Consider the following 24,707-nt stretch of genomic DNA (forward strand, 5'->3'; position numbering starts at 1 on the left):
TACTTTTTGACTACAGGCTGAACTGGTACATTTGACCACAAACAGCATCTTGGTTAAAATACTAATAAAAATATTTAACTGCATCAATATAACATACTAAAGCTCATCCTTCCTTTTAATGATCATTGTTGATTTGCCTTGATACATATGGTATGTTTCTTCATGGGCATGTATTGGCTTATGGTGATTAAAACCATATTCAGGGGAGTTAAGGGAACTATTTTCTAAACACTTTTCTAAACGACTGAATCAGAGTAAAGGTCAATCTCGAAGCAAACGTTGATAAAAAGAGTCAACACTGAACACAGAGGCCGTAGAGAGAGCTGTTGCTGGAGATCTGAAGAACCAGATTCGCTTATCAGCACACAACCTCACTCTAATGTTAGTTGAGGGAGCAGTTGAGGGAGCCCAACTCTGTTCCTCAAAAGCTGGGGTTCAGTTTCAGATCCTTGTTCAAACGCACTGACCAAACTTACTGGTGAAAAGCTGAGTTTAATCAGGTGTGTTTGAGCAGGGAAATTACCACACTGAGTTGACCGCCAACCCCTCCTGGAGAGAAGGTAGCCACTCCTGTACTAAGGTAGCCACTCCTGTACTAAGTCACAAACCACATATTATTGTATACTATACTATACTATACTAATACTATACTATGCTATAAATACTGGTGTATTGTTGTATAATACTGATTTAGCATAGCACAGTATTTTCTAAGTATTCCTAAGCTAGTGGTTGTATAGTGGTTGCTAGTGGACTCTGCTTCTGTTACAATAGGAGGTAATAGTTAATATGAGGGTTTTGGACGCAGCCCTGGTAGCCCAGCTTTCTAATCCCTACCCTTTGCAAGCATTACTTCTCCATAATCAGACATCTGTTTCAAGATTAGTTTAAAAAATCAGCCTTTCCTGCGTTGAAATGGGTGTATGAGAGGGAAACACACTGATGAGCAGTTCAGGCCACTGTTTATTCCCTCAGAGGTGACTGAAACCCCTTTTCCGGCCTGCTTGCCTTAATTTTGCCTGATCCGGTAACCATGTGGAACCACATACTAGTCAGCTCTGTCAAAGGCCCTATATTTAGTGAGGTGTAGATCAGGGCAAATTAAGTTGATAGGGAATGAAGCTGTATTCAACTATTGGGACACAGCCACTGTCTTTGCAGCATGTCATGGCCGGCATGTACTACCACACATCACCACACGATGCCGCGGTTTCTCAGAGCTTACGGCAATCCTATTTTGGCGACATATGTGTAACGACAGGGTAGGATAAACAGCCTTCATCGTGACACTGCTTCGTAGTAAAAGAGTTTATGAGCCAGAACATCAGTGATCCTGCTGGAATCGTTGCTACTTTTCATAGGTGGGAACCAAGTCGGAGAATCACTGCAGCGCCAGTGAAGCCCACAGGGCGCTACACCTGACAGAGCGCTGATAGATAGGGATGGTGGTGTCATGGTGTCTTATCAGAGGAGACGTTTCCTATCAGACTACAGCGTTTCACTCCTCCTCCTGCGGACTGCGTGACTGTGGGCCGGCAGGTGAATGAAGTGGATCTGAGTTTGAGGAACATGGACACGTCAGGGGATCAGTATGTGGGCGAAAGCCTGAAGAGCTAGATAGGTGCTACCTCACTGTTTCAGCGAGCCTGATGTAAACACTCCTCTACAGGACCGAAGAGCCGCGACTCCTCCTTGGAAACTTCTCTGTGAGGCTGTGATGATCTTCTCCTTTTGGATTTCCCTCAGGGTGTAGGTAAGTGGGGTCCGAGTGGGGTCCAGGTGGGCTAGCTAGACAGCCACGGTTTGGCTGGAGTTTTCTTCAGTTTCTTAAACGGTTAAAGGGCCCGTGTCCTACATTTTCTTATTAGCGAGCTAGCTAGGTTTCTCTAAGGCTCACTTATAAAGTTTAGTTTTTTTTATGTACTTCATTATTTTTATATAATATATATTTTTTAAAAGTATTTCTGTACTGCAGCCTTGGCTAAAACTCTGCCCATAACCTCAGCACTGCTCCAGGCTGAACAGGTGGATGTAGGCCAATACGGTGTGTAGCTTGATTGAGATTTTATTGATTTATTTATTCAAACTTTATCCCTTATATATTAAATGAAACTTCTTTTCAGAGTTTCTCCTTTATTTAAAAACTCAAATCTATGATCAGGCCTTTTAATGTTATACTTGTGTTATTGACACATGGTACAGCTAAATGATGCAGTTTTAATGAAGCCTTTCTAATTACATATTAATTAGTACTAAAGTTCCTCACACACTCCAAGTCCCTATATGGTCACCAAATAACCTCTCTTTGCTGTTTCTTTCATTTTACTTGTTGTGTCTCTTGCTGGATGTTATCAGCCAGACAGACCGCATCTCCTGCATTCCAGGAAGCATGAGCATATGTACATTTCCGTCCACTCTGGAGCCAAGGGCCACTCCTCAGACCCTGTGTTGGACAGCAGTCTGTGCCATTGTCCGAGAGCTGGCCAAGTGCACCCTGGGAATTTGTTTTTTTGCATGACCGAGTTGTAGCCTGCATCAGGATTCCCATACGTCCTGGGAGAAGCTGAGAAAGTGGCTCAGATTTCCTAGAAATACTAGTGACCTCCTGTAAAAGTGTATAGTTGGGCTAGGAAGAGCAAGCTGGTGCGAACAGTGGCAAGGAATAACTCCTTCGGGTCAGGAGGATGAAACCTTGAGAGGAACCAAGACTCAAAAAGGGAACCCATCCTCCTCAGGTTGACAATGGATAATTATAAAAAGCAAAACAGGATTAAACACAGCAATAAAACAATTAATTAAAACAACTGAATTAAGAACAAATGTGAGTGAGATGATAAAGTTCTTGTAGATAAACAGTCAGAAGCAGAGTCATGCAGTGAGGTGAGGAAGAGCACAGATGAACACTGAAGGAATATCAGAGCAGCCCATTGAATGAAGCGACATGAACACATTATGAATGTAACATTATATAGATATGTCACTAGTCATACTGAAACGATTTGCGTATGCATGCATATGACTACAAATAATGCTTTTAAAGCTGCACAGAATTAATTTTAAGTTGTTTGATGAATATTTGAGGATTTAACTTTAGATGGGGTGAAAAATGCCCTGTTATTTTGGCGGAGAATGAAACGCGCTGTTTTTTCATATATGGTGGGATTATGGGATTATGATGAGCTCTGTCCTTATTGGCTGTTGTCCAGCACAGCGACATCTAACCGGAACCATGTAAAAAGCGTACCATAGCTTTCTTTTTAACACCCCAACAAGAACATTGCATGTTTTGCATTGCTGTTATATTGGTGTGGTCCTCTTAGTGCCCTCTTGAAGAATGTAGCTGGTTGATTAGCGTTAGCTTTTAGTCTAGTACTTGCCTGCTGGGACTGTCTTCCCAGACTGGCCCTTTTTGAGTTCCCTTTCTGAAGTGTTGGTTGGCGCTATTCAGCGGTGGTCTCAAACTGAGGTGCTTAAGCAGGAGAAGCACAAAACTACAGGAATCCGGCCCTCCAGGACCGGAATTGTCCACACAAGCAAAGAAATCAACAAAAGTATTAGTAGTATCACTATTTAGACCCTGCCAAGTCAGTCTTCATGGTACTGAGAGTGATCTTAGGAAGAGTCTTCCCAGTCTTGCAGCATCAGCTTCACCCTTCACCCTGGCGCCCCGGTCAGGCTTGATCAGGCCCGACTTAAATCCCAGAAGTCATCCATGGCTCACTGCCTTTATCCCAAAGCTATCTGAAGGCTCTCTCTGCAGCCTCTGTGATGTCTTTGGTGGGTCTTCTACTACTTACCCCTGTGATTCCACTCATGGTTTATGTTCTGCAGCATGAACAGTCTAACTGAAGTGGGAGCCCTGCTGCATGGTTTGCTCTCTGTCCTTTTTGGCTTCAGCTACTGTGTTGTAAGCTCATGCAGTTTGTTGCATATTTGTAAAGTGCTTGGGCCCCCTCTCAGTTTGCTTCTCAGCCACATTGTGGTGACAGTTTTAGCACCCTTAGTAGTTCGCAGGACGTTGTTTCATTTGTCTTGATGGCCTGCATGTGAGCATCCTGTCGCCGTGCATGTGCTCTCTACTGCTGGCGACGTTTAGACCGCAGCAAATGGGCCGCTTCCTCAGCAGGCGACGCTTCCTTTCCACTAGCTGGTGCAGTCAATCAGCCTATTCAGCAGTATGTTTGGGCGCGCAAGAGTTTGTGTGTGTGTGTGTGTGTGTGTCCTCTCTGGCCTTATCCCATTCCCTGCTGCTACCAGCCCCTCCTTCCCCCCAGTACACTCCTCCGCTGACCCACCCATCCCCCCTCCAGTCACACACCCATGCCACACGAGGCCCCGCAGTCTGACTCAGTGGAGAAAGTTACCCCAGTCTGAGTGTGCGTATATGTGTTTACGTGCCAGGCTTTTGCCCTGTCGGAGCGCACCACCGTCCTGTGGCTCTCTCTCTTTCTCTGTGCCGGGAGATCGAGCTGTGATTTATCTCTGCAGCTGAAGGTAATGATGCCCTTTAATTGATCTTTAATGCGATCACTCTTGTTGTTAACCTGTCTTTTCGTTTCCTGCCCGGTTAGTCCAGTGGGATGGGGTACTGCACTGCAGCACTTTAAAGCAGGCTTTAGAGGGAGGCTCTGAAACATGCTGAGCTGCAGCTTTTTTTCTGTTTGTGCCCCTGTGAACACTGTTGAGTAACAAACCCAGCCGAAAATATCGATATATATCAATGTATCACAATATTATGTTTTACGATACTGTATTGATTCTTAAAATCACAGTATCAGATTTGAATTAATAGTTTATTTCTAAAGATTGGAGGCAGACAGTGGTTAATTTTATCTTCAGATCCCACTGCTCTGCTTGCATAAAAAGTAAATGGTCCTTTTTCTCAGATGTGTTTTTTTTTTATACTTAAAACATGTAAAATTGATCATCGCCTTGCGATTGATCTCAATATAATGCAGTATAATCATGACCCAGTATCGTGATTTGTATCGTATTGCCAGGTGCTTGCAAAAAGTAGCAGTTTATGCTTTTTATTGTGGTAAATGTTGACAGTAAGCAGAAAAAATACTTAAAATACTATTAAGATTAATATTATTCTTTTCTTCTTCATCTTCTTCTTCATCTTGCAGAAAGTCATGGACAACTCTCAAACAGTTTGATTGTTTGTTTGTTTTTCGTCCATGTTTTTTGGGTTCGCAAGCCTAGCACATCCAGTAGGTGAAATCCAGATTGACTGACACATGTGGCATCTTTTCAAGAGTCTAAAGACCCTCCTCCGGGAGCCCACAGGAGCCCACTGTGTTCCGCCCCAGAGGACATCAATGAAACAATGCAGACAGACCCTAGTCCTTTAGAGCCATTCAGCCTCCTTACTAGCAGCTTCTCACCACTTACCTCCTAAGTGGCAGCCAAACCCATCGGCATTGTTTCCATTCTAAGAGCTTCCGCTGCTAATTTGAATCCCTTTAATCGGTGTTTGTCACTTTAGTTAAGATGAATTTGAATTTTAATGCTGTCATATTGAAACTTTCTGAAACTGCGAATGGCCAATAGGAGTGGTCAAAAATCATCTTACATTAACACAAATGAGTAAAGGTTACTGTTCAGCCTGTAAAAGGTTACTGGGGTGGTTGTCTTTATATGGTAATATGGATATTCATTTTATCTTGTTTGAGTAGAGCATCAATGAGGTGAATGTTCCTGAGAAATTCCACTGATTGGTTTTAATGGTGCAGTGGTTGTACACTCGGCTGTGTCTGATTCCGGAGGTAGCTAGCTTGATGCCTTGCAGCCAACACTGCCTCAAAAGTCCGTGCTGTAGAAGGCCAAGGTATTGACAGTTCACTGCTAGATATGAGCGTTTAGCTGTGTGATGAGCTATTAGCATTTTTACCCAAAGAAGTAGAAGGCTAGATTACTAACCTTCAATGCCTTCCTGCCTTATTTTACATCTCAGAATCTGATTAATAATGAAATATGTTTTTGTTGGAATTTGCTAATATGGTTTGAAACATACTTGTGCAGCCATTGATGCACGTGGGACAGAGAGTACTGTGTATGGGGGAAATGCTAATGCTGATCCCATCCTTCCTTTCTTTCATTATTGCTGTGTTCTAAATCTTGCTTCTGCTTCTGCTTCTCTGTCTGTTCTGAACCCAGATAGTCCTAGCATGGCTTACACCCTCAGATCCAATGGATCTCCAGCAGAGAGCCTGAGAAGACAAGAAACACCAGAGGAATTCACCAAGGAGGTCAAAGAGGTGGCCGGCCAGGTGAGACGCCCAAGGACAGTTGTGGAGATGGTGGATGACATGGATGGACTCACTGAAGATCTAGCAGAGGAAGAAGATGAGAAAGCAGTGAGAGAAAAGAAGGCTGCTGGAGAGCGAGCAGCGGCCAGAGAACGGGCAGCCCAGAGGCAGCTCATGGCCATTCAGGAGCTGGAGGACACAGAGAAGAACTACCTGAAACACCTGCAGATCTGCACGGTCACTATCCGCAGCAATCTTCAGAAACTACAGGTTAGCCGGATGCCTGGCAGTTTGGGCTTTTGCTCGTTGTGTTTGTTGTGAAGTGGGCCAAGGTCATTCAGCACATTCTGTTCCCTCAGCACAGGCTGATATGACTAGGTAGACATTGTGTAATCACATCAACAGTCCTGGCTTTGAATTACTAATAATCCTGCTAGGTTTCATTTCAGTGTAAAGAAGGTCAGTGTTGTGACTGAACAGTCTGTGTCATATGTTTGACTGCTGCTCAGTCAAAAGTGAACACAAACGTTCACAAATGTAATCAATTAACACAATGTTACCCCCAATTTTAACCCCTTAACACAATGTTACTCTAAGGCCTATTATTTAGTAGCTATATGAACTTCTGTACAAACTGATAGGGCTGATATTTAGTAACAGATGTTTGTAATAACACTTTTGACCGTCCGACAGGCCGTAGGCTGTTTAAGGGGCTAAACAGGATATTAGGGCTGTGTATTGGCAAGATACGTATCACGATATAAAGTAAATATCGCTATGCATTGCGATCGTGTAAGAACAAGAACAAATTTAATTGATCGAAAAACATCATCTACATAAAACCTGAGTAAAAAAAAAAAACTTGACTTTTTATCCAATCAGAACAGTGGAATCTAAAGACTGCATTGTAGTGGTCTGGGTTTAAACACGCAAAATGAATCTGCCACCAAGTTGTACATGTAAACCATTAATTATAAATCAGTACAGTATTGCAAAACATAATATCGCAATACTTCAATATACCAATATTTTCTTACACTCCTACAGGATATCTTTAGTGTGGGAGGTCTTGGTTGGTGGTCGTTTTATAAGCATACCAGCTGTATGTTTAACTTATCACACGCCTGTTGCCTGTTGTTATCTCTGATAGACTTGCATAACAACCGAAGAGCAGAAGATTAGGTGAAGCTGGACTACAACACAAAAAATTCTGCATCTGGTTCATTTTACTGCATTTTTAAATAAAAATAAATGTTGCATCTTTCTGAAATGCTAATCCAGGTATATAAAGGAAATGGTATGGCAGGACTAGTGGCAGGGGTGTGATAATTCATGCTGGCAGTTTCTACATAACAAATTATTGCGTTTAAGTGTCTGTTGAGATGCACAATGGGGCGGCGAGTGTAAGCTGAAGCCAATTGTAATGCTAATCGCTGTTAATTCATGGCTACTGCTTTCCTTTTGCTGTTTTTTGACCATTTCACACCTTAATGTCTCACTGTCTAAAAGCCACTCAACAGTGACCAGGGTCTGGAGAAAGTCTTGCCACAGGCGTGTCTGGTCCCAGTGCAGGGCAGCATTTGCGAGCCAGTGCTAATAATAAGGCTAATTACATCTAATTGACGGGGACTGCCTTTCTACTACTGTTTTCCACAGCTGAACTTCGATCTACCTAAAGTCAAAAGCCATTTAAGAGTGCATACGGGGATACTGGGGCGTGTACTCTGGGCCTTGCACATACACTGTATGTCCAATTGTTGGTGGACACCCCTTCTAATGAATGCATTCACCCATTATTGCTGACACACATGCATGCACACACACACACACATAGCTTGTCTAGTCCCTTTAGAGAAGTATTGCCAATAGAATAGGAGCAGATAAACATGAACCTATTGGCACCATGCCTAAAGCCAGGCTTAGGCTACAGGGGTATTGAGCTGTGGAGCAGTGGAATTGTGTTCTTTGGAATGATGGTTGGTGCTCCATCCAGTACTTTTGGGATAAGTTGGGGAGTTGGGGATGAGGTGGGCTGGTGATTATTGAACATCCTGACCTCACCAACACTCCTGTTGCTGAATGCAATCAAATCTTCACAGCAATGCTCCAACATCTAGTATTATTTTTTTTTGTCCCCTAATATCCGTGTTTTTAGAAGAAACAGTGAATGAGCAGGTGTCCCAATACTTTTGTCCATATAGTATATTTAGCAATATTAAACTCATTGCTGATATGTGAAACCAAGGAAGCAAAATTAGGGCAACAAACGTGTCTTGAGTGATCAGATATTGGGTAAATTTGATTTCTGGCCAAATCATGGCTTTAATATGTTAATATATATTAATTGCTTATTTTTTTTATACAGGCGTGAAATACTTTACGTAACACAGTCGGATCACTAAAGCTAATTTGAATTGAACTTCTGATCATAAGCAAGTTTAATGAGTCTTGCATCCTTCACATTTCCCCGTAGCCTCCGCTGGCCAATCTGGATGGGATGTTCCAGCACATCGACGAGGTGATGGACGTGTCTGGGAGACTCCTGAGCCTGCTGGACCAAGCACATATGAAGCCTAGTGATCCTCAGTATCTAGAGACTCTCTGTAAGTGTAACAGGCTCAACTGGAATGTCAGGTTCAGGGAACTCTGCGTACATTCCTCGAATGAATGCACATGTAGTCTGGAGTTTCCAGGTCCATGAAAAAATGTAAATATTTTAAGACACACTGGAATTTCAGGTTCAGATTCTATCAAGTGTTTTTTTTTTTTATGTAGACCGTAGGCATATCTATTGTGTCAGCTGTCTGAAGCACTCTAATGGAATGTAATGATGTCTTGGGACCAACTTAGTTAGCACACTTGCTAAACTGCTATGTACTGCGTAATGATGTGGGTAAACTTACAGGAAGTCTTAAAGTTTATACTTTGCCTCTGGGCATGCTTGACTAATTGTCCTCTTAATTGAATATGTGGGTTGAAAGGAAAGTTGTGCTTGGCAGGACCTGTACTTTCTAAATTTAGAGTGCAGTACTGTAGTTAAATGCTCGTCATGCTGTTTACAGTGTTGCTGACATGAATGTAGATTCTGAGGTTCATTAGCTGGAAGGATCTGCACATTAAAAACATGCATTTGCTGATGCCATCCATAACGGTGAGAGTTCAATAATATATACTGTTTTTTTTTCTTCTTTTTTTCCTCCTAGGTGCTTCTTTCCTGAGTTTGTCACGAGACATAGAGATGGCCTATAAGGAGTATCTGGCCAACTACAACAACATCACGGCAATAGAGAATGGCTATAAGCAGAAGGAGGCCTTGTGGATGGAGATGGTGAAAGTAATCAAGTCCTCGGCGTGAGTTACACAACTCTGAGCTAATGATCTTGCTGATTATCAGGCACTGCTGAATGCCCAGTGCTTGTACTGAACTCTATAATGAGCATGCCTCGACAGCGGAAAAGCCACCTGCTGTGTTTTGCTGTGACATAATTGACAGCATGCTTAGCAAGTGATAAACAGAAATAATTGGAAAGTCACGTTGGATGAAAGGCCCACAAGTATGTGCACATGGTCTTGTCATGACCACAGAATATGGTCAAAAATGAATGTATTATATATTTGATTGATATAACATTCTGTCAGTTATGAAATCCAAAACCATTAATATGACAGTGTGTTGATCTCAATATGAGATCCCTGAGGATTTGTTTATTATAGTATATATGCAAATTCCAACATACAACATCCACTCCCAGGCTTTTACAAGCCATACATGGAACTGGATCTGCAAAATGTGAGCTGTGAATTCATTGTGTTTGTGGTGCCATGCGCCATCTTTCCATTTATCTAACTATTTAGCCTCTAGCAGTTTAGTTAATCACAGTGAGTTTATAAGGAGTGCTTCTGGCTGGACTGCTTTTTAATAGGCTTCAGTACAAGGCCAATCAGAACAGGGGTTTCTAAAACTATACAATTCTGTGCAAAGGTTTTAGGCACCTACACACAATATTTAAAACCCCCCTTGTACAAAATGGAAATACAAATTCACAGATGGAGAGAATTTGAGCTTGGAAAAACTCCAGATCACATTAGAACAGTTGCAGTAAAAAGTAAGAATTTCTCATTTTGAGGAAAGTATTTGAACTCTTTCGAGCTTTGTTCCAGATATTTCCATCACCAGCTCACCTGAATTAACATTATTAAGCACTGATTTACCAAACCAGATGTTGGATATATAGTCTCAAATTGATGGTGCTAAAATAATTAACATGTAATTAGACCAACCAAAATGAAGTATCAGATAAAATTAGTTAACAATGCAGGCTTATAAACAGTTGCAGTCTAGGCTCGTTAAAAAACAGCATGTTCACCAATAATTGTAATGTAAATATTCAGGCCAGACCACTGCAAACATTCTGTGCTGTGTCAGATAGACATAATACATCATGGGCTATCTAAGACAATATTAGTTAATAATAAAATGCCCCATGTCCGACAAGGTTGACGTTGGGCCCAATCAAAAAAAAATTCTCATTAGTACCACTATTGTGTAGTCCCCTATTAATGGCAACCAGGTTGTTCCTCATTGGTGAAAAACTGACACCTGAGCTCACCTTTTATATCCTTTCTCTCCATTTCTCTTGATTTCCCTTTTTAGGCCGGAGGTGAATGCCTCCACGCTGAGCTTTTTCCTGGTAATGCCTGTACAGAGAATTGCCCGCTACCCACTGCTACTGCAGACCATTCAGAAGCACACAGACCCCCAGCACCCTGCCTATGCCTTGCTGGAGGAGACTGCCCACACAGCTGTCCAGCTCAACTGCAGGATCAATGAGTACAAGCGCTTCCGTGAAGTGGGTGAGGACACGGCCTGAGTTTGGGGAACTTTTAAAGCAACTAGCTTATATAACTGCTAATGGCTTTCTATTGATTACTTAAGTAATAGGAACCATTCGCAGGGAAAAAAGGTTCATTAAATGTTATTGATTTTGCTTTTACTATTTTCCTCCCATTTTTAAAGCTGATAAATATAAGAAAACAGAAAACCTGACAATCAAAGACAAGATCAACCGACTGAGTGGCCACAGCATTGCCAAGAAGACAGCCAGGCTGAGCCAGTACATTAAACATGAGACTGGAATGGTACCAAAGGTAGGGCACTGTTTACTAAAGTGTTCTGTCATGAACTGAGATTACATCCTGAAAGATGGCTTAATCTTTAAACGGAGGGATTGGCTCAGTTGTATGACGTGAACACCATCTGCTGGGCAATCAGATATGTATGCTAATGGAATTCTCAGAGTTCATCTGGTGTGCTGTGAAATACGGTACATGACAATCGACCCTGCAGATCAGATCTGTTTCTTGACATTTACACAACCAGACAGTCAAAAGTTTGAATGCACCATCCAAGAGAACAGAGCTTTCCACAAAAGCAAAGGTTCATTTAGGATTGCTCCAGTCAGAATTCTTGGCCTTCTACCAGTAGTTGAGACCCCGCCCTCAAATTGCAGTAATTACCTTTTTTAATGAAATAAAGATGTAATAATTGTAATAAAGATGTCATATATATATATATATATATATATATATATATCAGGATATTCCATATAGATGGAATAATCAGTAATGGAAAACATATCTTGGATACGGTGAGGGTGACTATAAACAAACACACGCATAAATAAGACAGTACCACACAACCTATATATACACACACACACACACACATATATATATATAAGACAGTATATTTTATATATAAGCTTTTATCTTGGATAGACTATAAGCAAACACACACATAAATAAGACAGTACCACACAACCTATACACACACACACAGAGACACACACAGACACACACATTATATATATATATATATATATATATATATATATATATATATATATATATATATATATATATATAATGTGTGTGTCTGTGTGTGTGTGTGTATAGGTTGTGTGGTACTGTCTTATTTATGTGTGTGTTTGCTTATAGTCTATCCAAGATATGATTACCATTACTGACTAAAGTAATTCATCTTGCACAACCTTACTCTCGTCTACTCACTTTTTGAACAGAGGTTTTAATACTTTTTTTCATGTCTTTCTCTATTGTAGCTGAAGGATGAAGAATTTGATTCCCTTGTTGGCTTTTTCTGTGTTCTGGAAAAGGGGATCACAGAGCTGCATGACAACATGGAGGCCTACCTCAGCCACCTGCAGGTGGGCAAATAAAGCCGTCCTTCTGCTTTGGGCCCTCTGGGCTGTATTTTCCATATCTGAAAACTGAAATTATGTATTCATTTGTGTTTTTGCTTTTTGTGGTCAGTTTCCATTGCTTTTTCAGCTGTTGAGTCCAAGAAAAATCAATATGGGGTTTACCCCAGGACAGGCCATTCTGGAAAAGGCAGCTCTGTTGAAGCTCGGGTCACAGCTGTGCACTGGTAGAGTGTGTATCAAGTGTACTGAGATGTGAACTTCTGTTTTTGTTACAGCGGTTCCTCAGCTGCAAGCCTGAGGAGGCTGACTTGGACCTGGAAGGCGAGAAGACCGCCCTGTTCTCAAAGGAAATCACTGTTGCACTCAGACAATGGATATATCCTACATATGTAAGTGGATTATGTATGGCAGTTGTGAGAAATTAAGTTTCAGGCTTGTCTCATGTGTCTCATTAGCATGTATCTCTTTTTCTTTTGCTTATATTGTATCTGAAATTACTTTTTGGGAACATTCTGTTCACTGACCTAGTTAGACCAGCACTGATCCTCATGAATAATGTGGTTCAGAATAGTGGTTCACGCTTGAGTGTATCAGAGTATATGACACATGTATTACATATTTCAGAATAGCTTATTAGTACATGTACTGTATAGACTTAGAATCCTTATTGGACCCTTGACTCCTCTAAAGAGCTCTAAGCAGTTGCATACCCCTACCAATTATAAATACCACCCCTGCTCACACTACCTCTTGCCCTACTTCTTCCTGCAGGAGGCCCGTCTGAAGACTCTGGTCTTCAAGCCCCTCAGTTCTCTGCGGGAGCTGATGACCGGTCCACGCAACCTGATCCGCAAGCGGCAGGACAAGCTGCTGGACTTTGAGATGATTGAGGAGAAGAGCAACCTGAGCTATGACGAACAGGCCGTGGCCAACACATACAAAACCATGAACACGCTGTTGCTGAATGAGCTGCCGCAGTTCAACGGCAAAGCCCTGCAACTGCTTTGGGCCACATTAGGTGCCTTTAGCTGCCTGCAGAGGGACCTGGCTGCAGACATGGAGCAGCTCGCCACCAGCTTCACTCATCAGGTGGGAAATCAGAGCAGATAGACTAGCTTTTCATAGCCCAGTTGTTGGGGGTTCAGCCAAAAATGTTCTACATTTTTCTCCGTTTCCAGGCTCCAACCATATCTGTATTTTGTTTTGCAAAGGATAAGGTCCACACAGTCTAATCAGTTTCACTGTTGAATATGGTCAAGAGCTGCCTGCTTTGACCGAAAGAGGTTATTCGACTGGCGTCAGAACAGCCAACAGACTGATTGTCAGAACAGTGCTACAACAAAAACAGGCCCACTTGATACAAAGTTGAAGCAAGTAAAAGCAAATGTTTTAAATCATGAATAACTTGGATTCAAGTTGAAGGCAACCAGCAAGGATTTGGCATGATAAACAGACCAAAAAAATCACAAACTCTCGGGTGGTGTATGAAAGTGCAAATAAACAGAATGTTGGATATCTACTGAATATAGTTTTTGTACCTGTGCAGGCAGAGCATCTAAGACTAAAACTAATTTAGGAATCTGTACCATTGTATTAATTGATTGCTATGCAGGCAGGTGGGAGATTGAGAAAGGTGGGATACTGAGCTTGAGAAAGGTCTTGTGTCAGGTATGTCCTAACCATCCTAAAGAGTTCCTCCAAGTAAACCTGATAATGAAATAATGAATTCAGTAGTGAAGTCAGGCTAGTTTGAGCAGAGAAATCACCAACTGTGCTGAACTCTGATCCTCCAGATGCCTGTTTTAAGAAGCAGGAGTTTGTATTTAACCAACTTTTCAGTTTAGTTTAACCCAACTCTGGAGTTTCCCCTAATACAGATGGTAGAACACTTTTGGCCAGGATACCTCCCTATGGACGCAACATTAGGTGTCCTAACCTGCTCCAGAGAAGATTAAGTTCAGGGTTTTGGATCATAAGCAGCTCTTGGAACAAATCAGGGACAGCTTTCAGGGAGGGGCAGACTCCTAAAGTGCTATATATATATATATTATATAATTTATATCAAGATAACAAAGCATTTCCTAGTCATGTAACCTCTGCCATGATGATGGTTGTAACCGTGTTGCGTTTAACCATCATAAATGCTTTCTTTTTGATGTATTTACCATTTAGGGTTTTGATTTCTGCTTCCTTCTTTAAAATCTAAGCTGCTTGACTTGTGTCTCACCCAATTGGCTGTTTACCATAAACATTGTGCTTTCTTATTTTAGAGTAGCAAAACCAGCGTAACGGTTAATGGTGGTCACATTTGTTAGGTTAATCAGGGACTCGCTTCATCAGACAGGCCTCTGAACTGGATTTGAGCACTTTAGCTCTTGTGCAATCCTCCGCCAAGAGTTTTAAGTGCAGCTTGGGACAACTTCGCAGAATCAGCTGTTGGTGAAACAAACAGTTTTTGTTTTGGGAGTAATGAGCTGGCATTCATGCCTTGCCTTGAATCACACTGGTTGAGAACCCCATGCTTTTCATTACCAAGTTACAGGTATGTGCTGAGGAATTTTTGGCCCAGTAAACTACCATCTAGCTCACAAACGTTTGCTGTGGAAATGTGGAACTTGCATTTAGCTGTTGCACGCTGTTGTTTACATGCTTCTCTCTGTCTCTCCATAGCTCCCACACAGCTATCTGGACAGCAGTGCATTCTGGGAGTGGGCGGAGGGCTCGGTGCTGGAGGGAGCCAGGAAGCTGGAGGCGCTGTGTCAGAGCGTTCAGGACGAGCTCAACGCACCCATTGTGCAGGTCTGTCCCGACACAGAGTCTGACCATTGTCCTTTGCTGGGCGGGGACAAGTTGCTAGGCAACAGCTTGTCCACCCTCCGAGTTGTTGTGGAGCTTGTGAGCCATGGTGGAAAAGAAACTTTACTCAGTGCAGCCATTCACCTTAATTTAGCCCTCATGTGGGCATGTGTTTTGGATGAGTCCACCCTTGAAGGATCTCGCAACCCAAGCCAAATGTTTTATGACTAGGCCTACTGTGTTACTGCTGGAAGCAAACAGCTGTCTTCTATTCATGCTGTTTAAATACGAGAGGAGAAGCCTATGATGATTTTTTCTTTTCCCCAAATTCAAGGTTCTAATCCTTACATTTTGTGTTGACAAAATAAGTCATCCTGACACTGTAGTCATTATTCTTACTGGTGAGCCTCTCTCGTTTTTGTAAATGCCATTACTTCTCCATCTGTGGTTTCTGATGACAAGCAAAAGGCCATTACGTCAGCTGATGAGAATGTTGAACAGGCTGATTCTGACAGATGAGTTTCATCTGACTGGTTCTGCTTTATCTGAGTGCAGATTCTAATCAATGCCTCATGTCTTCTGCTGTCACTGACATATTCACACCGATATCTTTATAAGTAAGCCATGGCTGATCAAAGAGTAAGGGCAATGCCTGATCGATGCTGCTTGATTTCATTTGAGGCATGAAAGATGGTTATTACCTTCGACGCTGGGTGTGGTGCATCATTCCACGGGAATATATGGAGGCCTGTTTTGAGTGGGACCTATGCTAGTACAGCTGTGGCAAATGAACTGCAATTACTGTCATATAGCTGGACTAGTGATGTCACCTTTGCTGTGGTATGTCATTACAGATTACTGTAATTCTGAATATTATGCTGTCTGGGTTCACAGCTCAATTCAGCCTGGTGAGAGCTCATGTGATTCTGGCTTGTCCAATGTTACAAACAATAATTACAACACCCAGTAAGATACCTTGTGCAAAGTGACAACACTGACTGACTGTCTGTAGCTGACAGCTGATAGCTGAGGTCCACAGCAGTCTGTAATTTTTATAACAATAATAATTTTGTAAATAAGTAGCTGTGACATTGTTGTCGTCATTCATAAATCTCATGTGGTACCTGTGATGACTTTACTGTCTGTGCTCTGAAATGATTGGCATGAGGCCATTACCGTAAATGCTGGTGCCCCAGTAGCCTTATTTCATGTGTGTGTATTTGATCTGCCAGGCCCTCGGCGTTGTGTCTGAGAAGCGTCTGAAAATTCTGACGGACAAGCACAGCTCAGACAAGCTCTACCAGCTGACCGGCCCGGTGGTGGCCACCCGCGACCTTGACCTCAACCTGAATAAAGGCGAGGTGGTGGCTGTTATCAGTGAGATGGACACACGAGGGGACCGCCGGCGCTGGCTGGTGGATGCAGGAGGTATGCCATATGTCACAACAGTTGTGGCCTTAAATCATCTCATTATAAGCATTACGTATGTTTAATGTTGGTAAATATTAGGAAATCCATATACAAAATCATTCTTAGTTGATTAGGGTTTCTCCGAATTGCATATATGCTACTGTTGGAGCTAGACTGTGGGTCAGTTAGGCCAAAAAAAAAAAAAAACAGGCAAAAATAAGAAAAAATAATTGATGGTAATACTAATATTCATAATAATATGAGCACCCCTTTATAATTCTAGTAGTAAGTTAATGCTATGCTATGACTGAGCTGTGACTAAAACTTATTTATTTTAAGGGAAAACAATCCTGATTTGATAAATCTGAACTTATCAAAACAATCCTGATTTAATAAGTTTTTCCAATGACACAATATAACATAGAAAACAACCCTACAATATTCACAGCAAATATGATTCTGCAATAAATAAATAAATAAAATTATATATTATATATATATATATATATATATATATATATATATATATATATATATATATATATATATATATACACGTGTTTCCAGGTTCTCCTCTGGATTTAAGAATCCAGTACAAATTCCATACCGCAGAATTCATGTGTTTTTTTGCCTCAGTCAGCCTGCTGTTCTTCAAACTCAAAGCCTTTTTAATATTCCATAATTTAAGCACTGAAAAAAGCTGTTGCAAGTGAATGGCTAGACCTCTCCCTCTCCGTCTTGCAAATAGAATGTGTGCGTTGCCACCTAGTGTACTAAAATTGCAGGTGTTCTAGGTTCAAGGCCATAGGGGAAACAATAAAATATAAACAGTCAACTGGAAGTGGTTGATAATAGGTGATAAACCTTTGACATTTTATCACCCATTTGCCTGCAGTGTGTAATTCACAGTTGACCGTGTTATCGCTTTATGATCCAGGAGCAGCCACACAGTGTGATCCTAGTTCGTACACTGTGGAAAACTGGCTCTCTGGATGATTACGCGTATCTAGTAATAGAGGGGGGCTGGATAGCTATGCAAACTGGTTTTCATGTACGGGACTGTTTGAGTGGAGCGGAGTGCAAGTCGACATATGATTCCAGCCTGAGCCACATTAGAGACGGAGGAAAGAGAAGAATAATGCTGATTGTTTGAAGCGCTCCATGGTTCCCCATTGTTTTTTATGTTGTGCTACGTAATGTGTTTATGTCCTTTTCAGGGTCAGTATGATCCGTTCTTGCAAATGCAAAGCACCTCCTCATATTCCCTGCAGCAGAGCGCTGTTCTGTCAGTGGCTGCACTTGCATTTATTTATTTATTCATTCATTTATTTATTTATTTACAAAACATCAAGACGACCCAAGAATATTTTAGAACTAGAGGCCTTCTGCAAAGAAGTGTGTGCGTGGGAGGGGGAGGGTATTCAGATTTTTAGCTGATACAAAAAGCATTTGCAAGCTGTTATTTCTGCCAGAGGGTTTTATTATTAAATAGAGTAGCTGTGTGCAACTGTGCATTAGAACTGGCTGAAAATATTGATTAGCTGTGGAAGTTGTGTTTACCACTTCTTAATAAAAAAAACAACAACATCTCACTTGGCCAACGGTGACCAAATGTTTGAATGATATTATATACACTATATGTCCAAATATTTGTGGCCACCCCTTCTAATGAATGCTTTCAGCTACTTGAAGTTACACCCATTGCTGACACAGATGTGCAAATGCACACACAGCTTATCTAGTCCCTGTAGAGAAGTATTGCCAATGGAATAGACTCTCTCAATAGACTCTCTGGAGCAGATAAACATGAACAAATTGGCACTGTGCCAAATGCCAGGTGTGGGTTAGAGGGGTGTAAAGCATGTCAGTATTGAGCTGTGTTGCAGTGGAACTGTGGTGGGATGAGTTGGGGATGAAAATTGGTGGTAATCGTCGTCCAATATTGTGACCTAATTAACGCTCTTGTCACTGAATGCAATCAAATCCTCACAGCAATGCTCCAAAATCTAGTAGAAAACCTCCCTGGACAGTAGAGACAGTTACTCTTTGTCAGTTACTTTTGTCCCTATAATTTTATTTAGATATAGAGAGGTAAAACTGCAGTAATTGGAGTCCAAAGCCTTTAAAACACCAACAGAGACATCTACTGACCATGTACTGTTACTGCACTTTGCCTGGACGTGCGTCTTCTCTTGCAGAGGGATAAGAACGCATTTTGAAGCATTGACCTCAATATGGTGATCAAACTGCATAGTTTAACAGTGCGTTATTCTAATACAGAGTCATATCAGAATATTATAACCACATCTGGTTTGGAATGAACTCGACCCATTGGGGTTCTGACCATTAAAGAACAGGGTGGAAGGATGCTAACAAATTGTGCAGAGAAACAGATGGACTACAGTCTGTGATTATAGACACAAAAGACTTATTCCAAACCAGGGGTGGTCATAAGATTTTGATATGATGCATATCAAATATTCATTATTTTTGGTTAAAAAAATGTGACTGTTTTTCAGGTCCCAGGGGTTACGTTCCAGCCTCTAAGCTAACCCGCTACCACCATGTGACCGTGGACCCACCTCCCCCATCCCCGCACCTGACGCCCACATCCAGCGGGCCAGGAATCAGGAGACATTCGTACTCACCCGGAGCTCAGCCTGTGGTCACCATGGCTCTGCCCTGCTTCCAGGTGAGTGGCAGGTGCTGTATTTTGGGTATGAGTGACAGGCTCTGAAGGCCGCTTATTTGGTCCAGTGTCCTGTCAGATGGAAGGGGGCTTGAAGAGATTGATGGTGATTCTGTACCGCCTCTAGAGCATCAATCAATCACACACATACACATACACACAAACATTTAAGCAAGGACAAATAAGCAGCAGTCGCAGCAACAGCAGCAGCAGCGTGTGAGAACTAATGTAATGAACACAGAAATGAGCAGTCTAGCCTTGTCAGCTGTATTAGATTACAATTTTGCACTGCTACCCACACACTCTGATTTATTCATTTATGTGGTTTAGCTGTCAAATAGTGGCATATTATTTGGCCAGCTTGTACTGGTGAGAAAACTGAAGCCAAGACAATTTGCTGTGCGCCTGGATGAGTGGGAGGGTGAGATATATGGCCCATGAGACCATAAAAAAGGGTGGCAGATTTTTGTGCCCGACCTTTCAGGGTCATTAATCACTGCACTAGTGCAGAATCCTTCCTGTACAGAGAACACAGCCAGGTGACATCCAATCTCAAAGATGCACTGTATCCTTCACCTTTTACAAGCTCAGGTGGGGGTGGGGGTGGGAGGTATAATTTGGCTTAAAAAAACAAAACAAAACTTGGCAGTGTTTTCTTGTTTGGATGTAGACCAAACTCAGACCAGACCAGTGTTCACCACATGGGGGAGTGCTTGGTCCTTGTTGTGATATTAGCTGTCTTCAGTCCCTGTTTTCTTCAGTGAACCGCACTTTCTTTATACCATCATTGCTTTTTATTATGGATTAGAAGTCAGCTAAGGACACTTTCAGTTTCAAGCATGTTTTCTAGAGCAAGTAGGCTTAATGATGGCAACACTAAAGCACTCCAAAGTGCACTTTACTCCAGCATCCACCGAACATGCTGTTCCAGCTCACTGAAACATTTCACTTGACAGATGCGCCGGGAACGTGGGGTTCAGAATGCAAATGCACAGTCAGCGGTCCTTAAGTTCATTCTAAAAGACTTACCGAAGGCTATTGAAGTCAAATAGTTTTGTGAAAAAATCAGATTTTTGCAGTTTTCCCCGTTAATAAAAATGTAGTTAATCACCTAAGGCACTGTTTAGTGTCTAGAGTTTGCTCCTTTGATTTTGCAGCTCGTTCTTAAACTCTTATTCAAAAGGAACTCTATGCTTTTGATCATTATCAAGTTTTAGTTGGAAACAGAAGTGTTAAACCCCCCTCTCTGTGGTCTCTAACACTCAAGCAAGTTCTCCCATTGGTTAGGCCTTCAGGGGCATGCCTGAACATTGTGGTGAGCCATTAGCAAGTTAGCAACCTACCAGGTCAGGCTAAGCTTAGCTCAAGCTGATTGTTGTCTGACTATGGTGAATGCAAATGACATACAGGATCTCGAAGATCCACCTGCTGCTTAAAAACCAGCTGTCTGGGGAAATTTGGAACTGTGGTGTGAACTGGACTGTGTGGCTTCTGTACCATGGTCTCAGTTTTATTGGAAAAATGAGCATCCCGCCAACAACTGGCACATTACCACCTGTCAAAGTCGAATCGTTTGTAAATTTGCAGCACAAATTGGCCACAGTGTTACTATTTTAAACCAATGCTGCGGAATTGAGCGGACAGTCCATCATGGACAAGTAATTAAATTACACTGTATAAATACAAATAATGGTAACGTATGTAACAGTTCACCCAGTTTGTGTTTCAAGCGCCTGTACAGCAGGTCAAAACAGGTAGATGCCAACTATAGTGAATAGGCTACAACAATCAATATTGCATGTGACATGTTTTGCCTCTGTCACATAAAAAACACATGAATGTGTGTGTCAGATGAATAAAGCAGGATTAACTATCATTGTGATGAGGACAAAGGAACAGAGGAATCAATCAAACATGTTTTCATTTCCAGTGGGTGGAACCAGTTTTGTAAGGGGCAAAGAATGTCACACCTTCTGGAAGTCGTAGAAACATTACTGACTGTGAATTTATGAGGCAACCTAGACTTTTAGTCAGTTGTTGGAAATGGAAAACAGTGGCAGAAGCACCAGTGGCATCTGTGTAGGGGTGAGATATTAGGCGGCAAGTGAACAGTAAGTTCTTGAAGGTGATGTTTGTGTTAAATGCAGAAGAAGACAAGACTCTGACAAGAACCAAATTGTGATTCCTGGACGAACTGGGTCAGAGCATCTATAAAGCAAAGGTCTTGTGGAGTATTCTGTGGTCAGTACCTACCAAAAGTGGTCCAAGAAAGGACAACCAGTGAACCGGCAACAGGGTCATGGACAACTATGGCCCATTGATGCGATCCATGGAGGCCCCACCTCACAACTTGTGGAGTTTATGCCGCTGTGGTGGCAGCAGACAGGAGACCTACTCAATACCATACAGGTGGTGCTAATGTTGTGGCTGACTGGTGTATGTTAGTGTCTGTTACAAGCTTCAGATACAATGGATGGAATGGCCTTTCAGCTGCATACTTGTTCAAATCTTGAACGACCACTAGCACTAGCATGCTATTGGGAAACCCCATAGCTAACTATACACCAGAGGCATTATAAATGAGTAGAGCGGCCACTGGTGGAATGAATGGGAGTTCTGGTAACGCTCAGCATGGCGCTTGTTTAAGCCTTGCCTTTCAACGAAATGAGCCAATCAGCTTGCTGGATATGCTGCGAGTAGAGCAGTGTTGCAAAGATGGCCACAGAGTAAACAGACTTGCCTATAAGCACTTTGCCCTACACTTGTACATTACAATGAAAGTCTTCTTGCTTGAGGGCCCAACAGTGGCAGTGTAGAGGACATGGGTATTGACCCCACAACCCTGTGATCAATAACCCAAAAGGACCATGTAAAATAGGACAGCATAGGGGGGCTAGTGGACAATAGCATTACTATAAAAATGTTATGTGTTTATTTTATGGCCAAAACTATATTTTAAAGGCCTGGGGCTTTCGTAGTCACAGATTACCACATCTGCAGAGGCCACATAAGCAGTCTGGGCAGTGTGCAGATTTGAAACACTCTGTTTGGAATAACTGATCTAAACCCCCTTCTTTTTCTCTGTCCAGGTCTTTGCAGGGTATGACTTCACAGCTCGCAGCAGCCATGAGCTCTCTCTGCGTGCAGGAGAACCTGTGCGGGTGGTGCAGCCGCACGACAAGCGGGGGAACGCTGAGTGGAGTCTGGTGGAGGCCCGGGGGCAGAGGGGCTATGTGCCCTCTAACTACTTGGCCATGCTGCCCTCTGTGGTCGCCTCGCCCACCCTGCCCTACCACTAGCGTCTGTCTGAGAGGACTGTCACCATGGAAACTGTGACTGCTGCTGCTGATGCTGCTGCTGCAGTTGATGATGAACCTCTACATTTTCTTGCTCTCCTTGCACGCACACACACACACACACTCGCACACAAACAACCTATTCCCACACATAGACCACCATGAGCACTCTTACTGAAGGGTTCTCCACAGCTGTGGGGGTGGGCGATGATTCGACTGACTGGTTTGTGAGCTGGAGTGGTGCTTGGGCCCCGCCATGAAGAGGTCGTTCAGGTCCTCCAGCTCAGCCTTGCTTAGAGCTGCTACAGGGGAGACCATGCTAACAGGTGGAAATGAGGCGCGTGGCGCTGATGGAGTGCGTGCTGTGCGCTCTGGGTGTGTTTAAAGGCCCTTCAGGCAGCCTTGTTTGTCGGTGTGGGTCGGGCTATTCTTTCTTTTCCCACGCGATGAAGGGTGGCGGGACGCTGCTTCAGGGCGGGGCGATGGAGTGATGGAGTGATGGACAGACTTTGGGCTCCGTGCCCTGCTCTGCGGTGGAGAGGAGCTCACGATCCTTAAGTGTTGCCATTGAATATGGATTTCAGGGCATGAGTCAGCGCTCTCCTGCTCTAATTTCAGCACTGACTCACATGCAGGAGGAGGGATGATCGGCGGCACTGGATTTTTATTTATTTTTTAAACACTGGCTTTGAAATGACTGGAGACCGACTGGAAATACTACTGATAGTTTTTGTTCTTTTTGTCTTATTGACTGTACCAAAAAGTTGCATGACTCTGTGGTAATGCATACATGTTAAAGAGCTTTTCTGCTCCTAATCGGATGCATCCAGAAGCAAACATGGTTTCAAATGTTGTAAATACTTTGTGGAAACAAATCCTTGTGTCTCCAAAAATGTGGCCCTACAAGAGAGGGACAACTATTCTTAACCTTTTAATGCAAGTTAATGTGACCCGATTTTATATGAAGTAATTGTGGACTGTTTATATTGATTGACATGGTCTTAAGGGCAGCTGGCGTTTTTATCAAAAGACTGGAAAATGGAGATACAAGGTGGTGTTCCAACTGTGAAGGTCTGTTTGAAGCTTTTTGAAGGATTCCCAAAAGTGCTGCTACGCTGAAGGCAGCCCTAACCTATTAAGTTTACTAGCGCAATAGCATTTAAATAGCATGCTAAAGATTGCACATTGTAGTTAGTGCCGTGATGCTGTGGTACTTTTGCTGTTCCAGAATGTACTTTGTTGCAGTACCAAAAAAAAAACACCACACACACACATACACACAATTCCAGTTAAACTGGCTCCTCACTAGTGAGTAACCATTCTGACATGATTTAAAGAGAAAGCCACCATTGCATTAAATATAGAGCTGTAGAGGTGGCATTTGGTTTGCTGCAGTGTGAGTACTGCATGGTCTGAGACAGCCTCCCTGTTGTTACAACGGCTCACCACTAGAGGCAGCGAAGCACCATCTGCAGAGCCTTCTCTGGCATCACTAGCCAGAAGCTCACCCTGTCCACTCAGTACTCACAGTGTGTACTCAGTAGGCTAATAGGCGTGAACACTCTACGCTACACAGTGTTGTGTGAGATTGCTTGGTGAGCAGGTATACTGGGATGTGCACTGAGCGCTTGTGGCACTGCAAGCTTTTGCCCAGAGCATTACCTCCGTCAGTATTGAGCTTAATCCCTGAAAACAGAATGGTAGGCTACATTGCCCGGATTCTCTCTCACAATCGCCTTACAGGGCTCCACTGAGAAGCAATCACATGCCTTCTGTTCTCTGGTGAAGCTATGCTCTGATCCAGAAGTGAATTTCCTTTTATTTATTTTTTATTTATTTTACATTGCCAAAGCCCTGCAATGGAGGAGAATATGAGACTAGATTGCTAATTTGATCTTGCATTAAAAATCTCCAATTTGCCCAAAGCATGCATCATGTTGTTGTTGTTGTTGTTGTTTTTTCTTTTTTCCCTTGAGCATTTGCTCTGCATTGTTTTTGGTGCATTCGTTAATTCATCCATCCATCTTCATATCTGCTTCTTGCT

At 42.5% G+C, this 24,707-nt stretch overlaps 1 protein-coding gene across 3 annotated transcripts; it reads left to right on the forward strand.

The window, feature by feature from the left end:
- The first annotated feature begins 1,237 nt into the window (after positions 1-1,237).
- Positions 1,238-24,588, forward strand: arhgef37 (Rho guanine nucleotide exchange factor (GEF) 37). Of its 3 annotated transcripts, none has more exons than XM_072663579.1 (13): positions 1,238-1,753; positions 6,160-6,521; positions 8,725-8,854; positions 9,455-9,602; positions 10,906-11,105; positions 11,269-11,399; positions 12,371-12,475; positions 12,748-12,861; positions 13,244-13,561; positions 15,143-15,271; positions 16,501-16,696; positions 19,198-19,370; positions 22,457-24,588. In XM_072663579.1, exons 2-13 carry the CDS (start codon positions 6,171-6,173, stop codon positions 22,664-22,666), a joined length of 2,205 nt encoding a protein of 734 aa, XP_072519680.1. In that variant the 5' UTR covers positions 1,238-1,753; positions 6,160-6,170; the 3' UTR covers positions 22,667-24,588. The 3 variants fall into 3 exon arrangements, with proteins under 3 accessions (XP_072519680.1, XP_072519681.1, XP_072519682.1); XM_072663580.1 differs by lacking the exon at positions 1,238-1,753 and adding an exon at positions 4,026-4,494; XM_072663581.1 differs by lacking the exon at positions 1,238-1,753 and adding an exon at positions 5,085-5,830.
- The last annotated feature ends 119 nt before the right edge of the window (positions 24,589-24,707 follow it).

Source organism: Salminus brasiliensis, chromosome 19 (genome assembly GCF_030463535.1).
Source record: "Salminus brasiliensis chromosome 19, fSalBra1.hap2, whole genome shotgun sequence".
NCBI lineage: Eukaryota > Metazoa > Chordata > Actinopteri > Characiformes > Bryconidae > Salminus > Salminus brasiliensis.

Coding starts and splice junctions, on each gene's coding strand:
- arhgef37 (XM_072663579.1), top strand. CDS start 6,171: ATGGCTTACACCCTCAGATCCAATGGATCTCCAGCAGAGAGCCTGAGA. Junction 11,400..12,370: donor AGACTGGAATGGTACCAAAG/GTAGGGCACTGT, acceptor TCTCTATTGTAG/CTGAAGGATGAAGAATTTGA. Junction 13,562..15,142: donor CCACCAGCTTCACTCATCAG/GTGGGAAATCAG, acceptor GTCTCTCCATAG/CTCCCACACAGCTATCTGGA.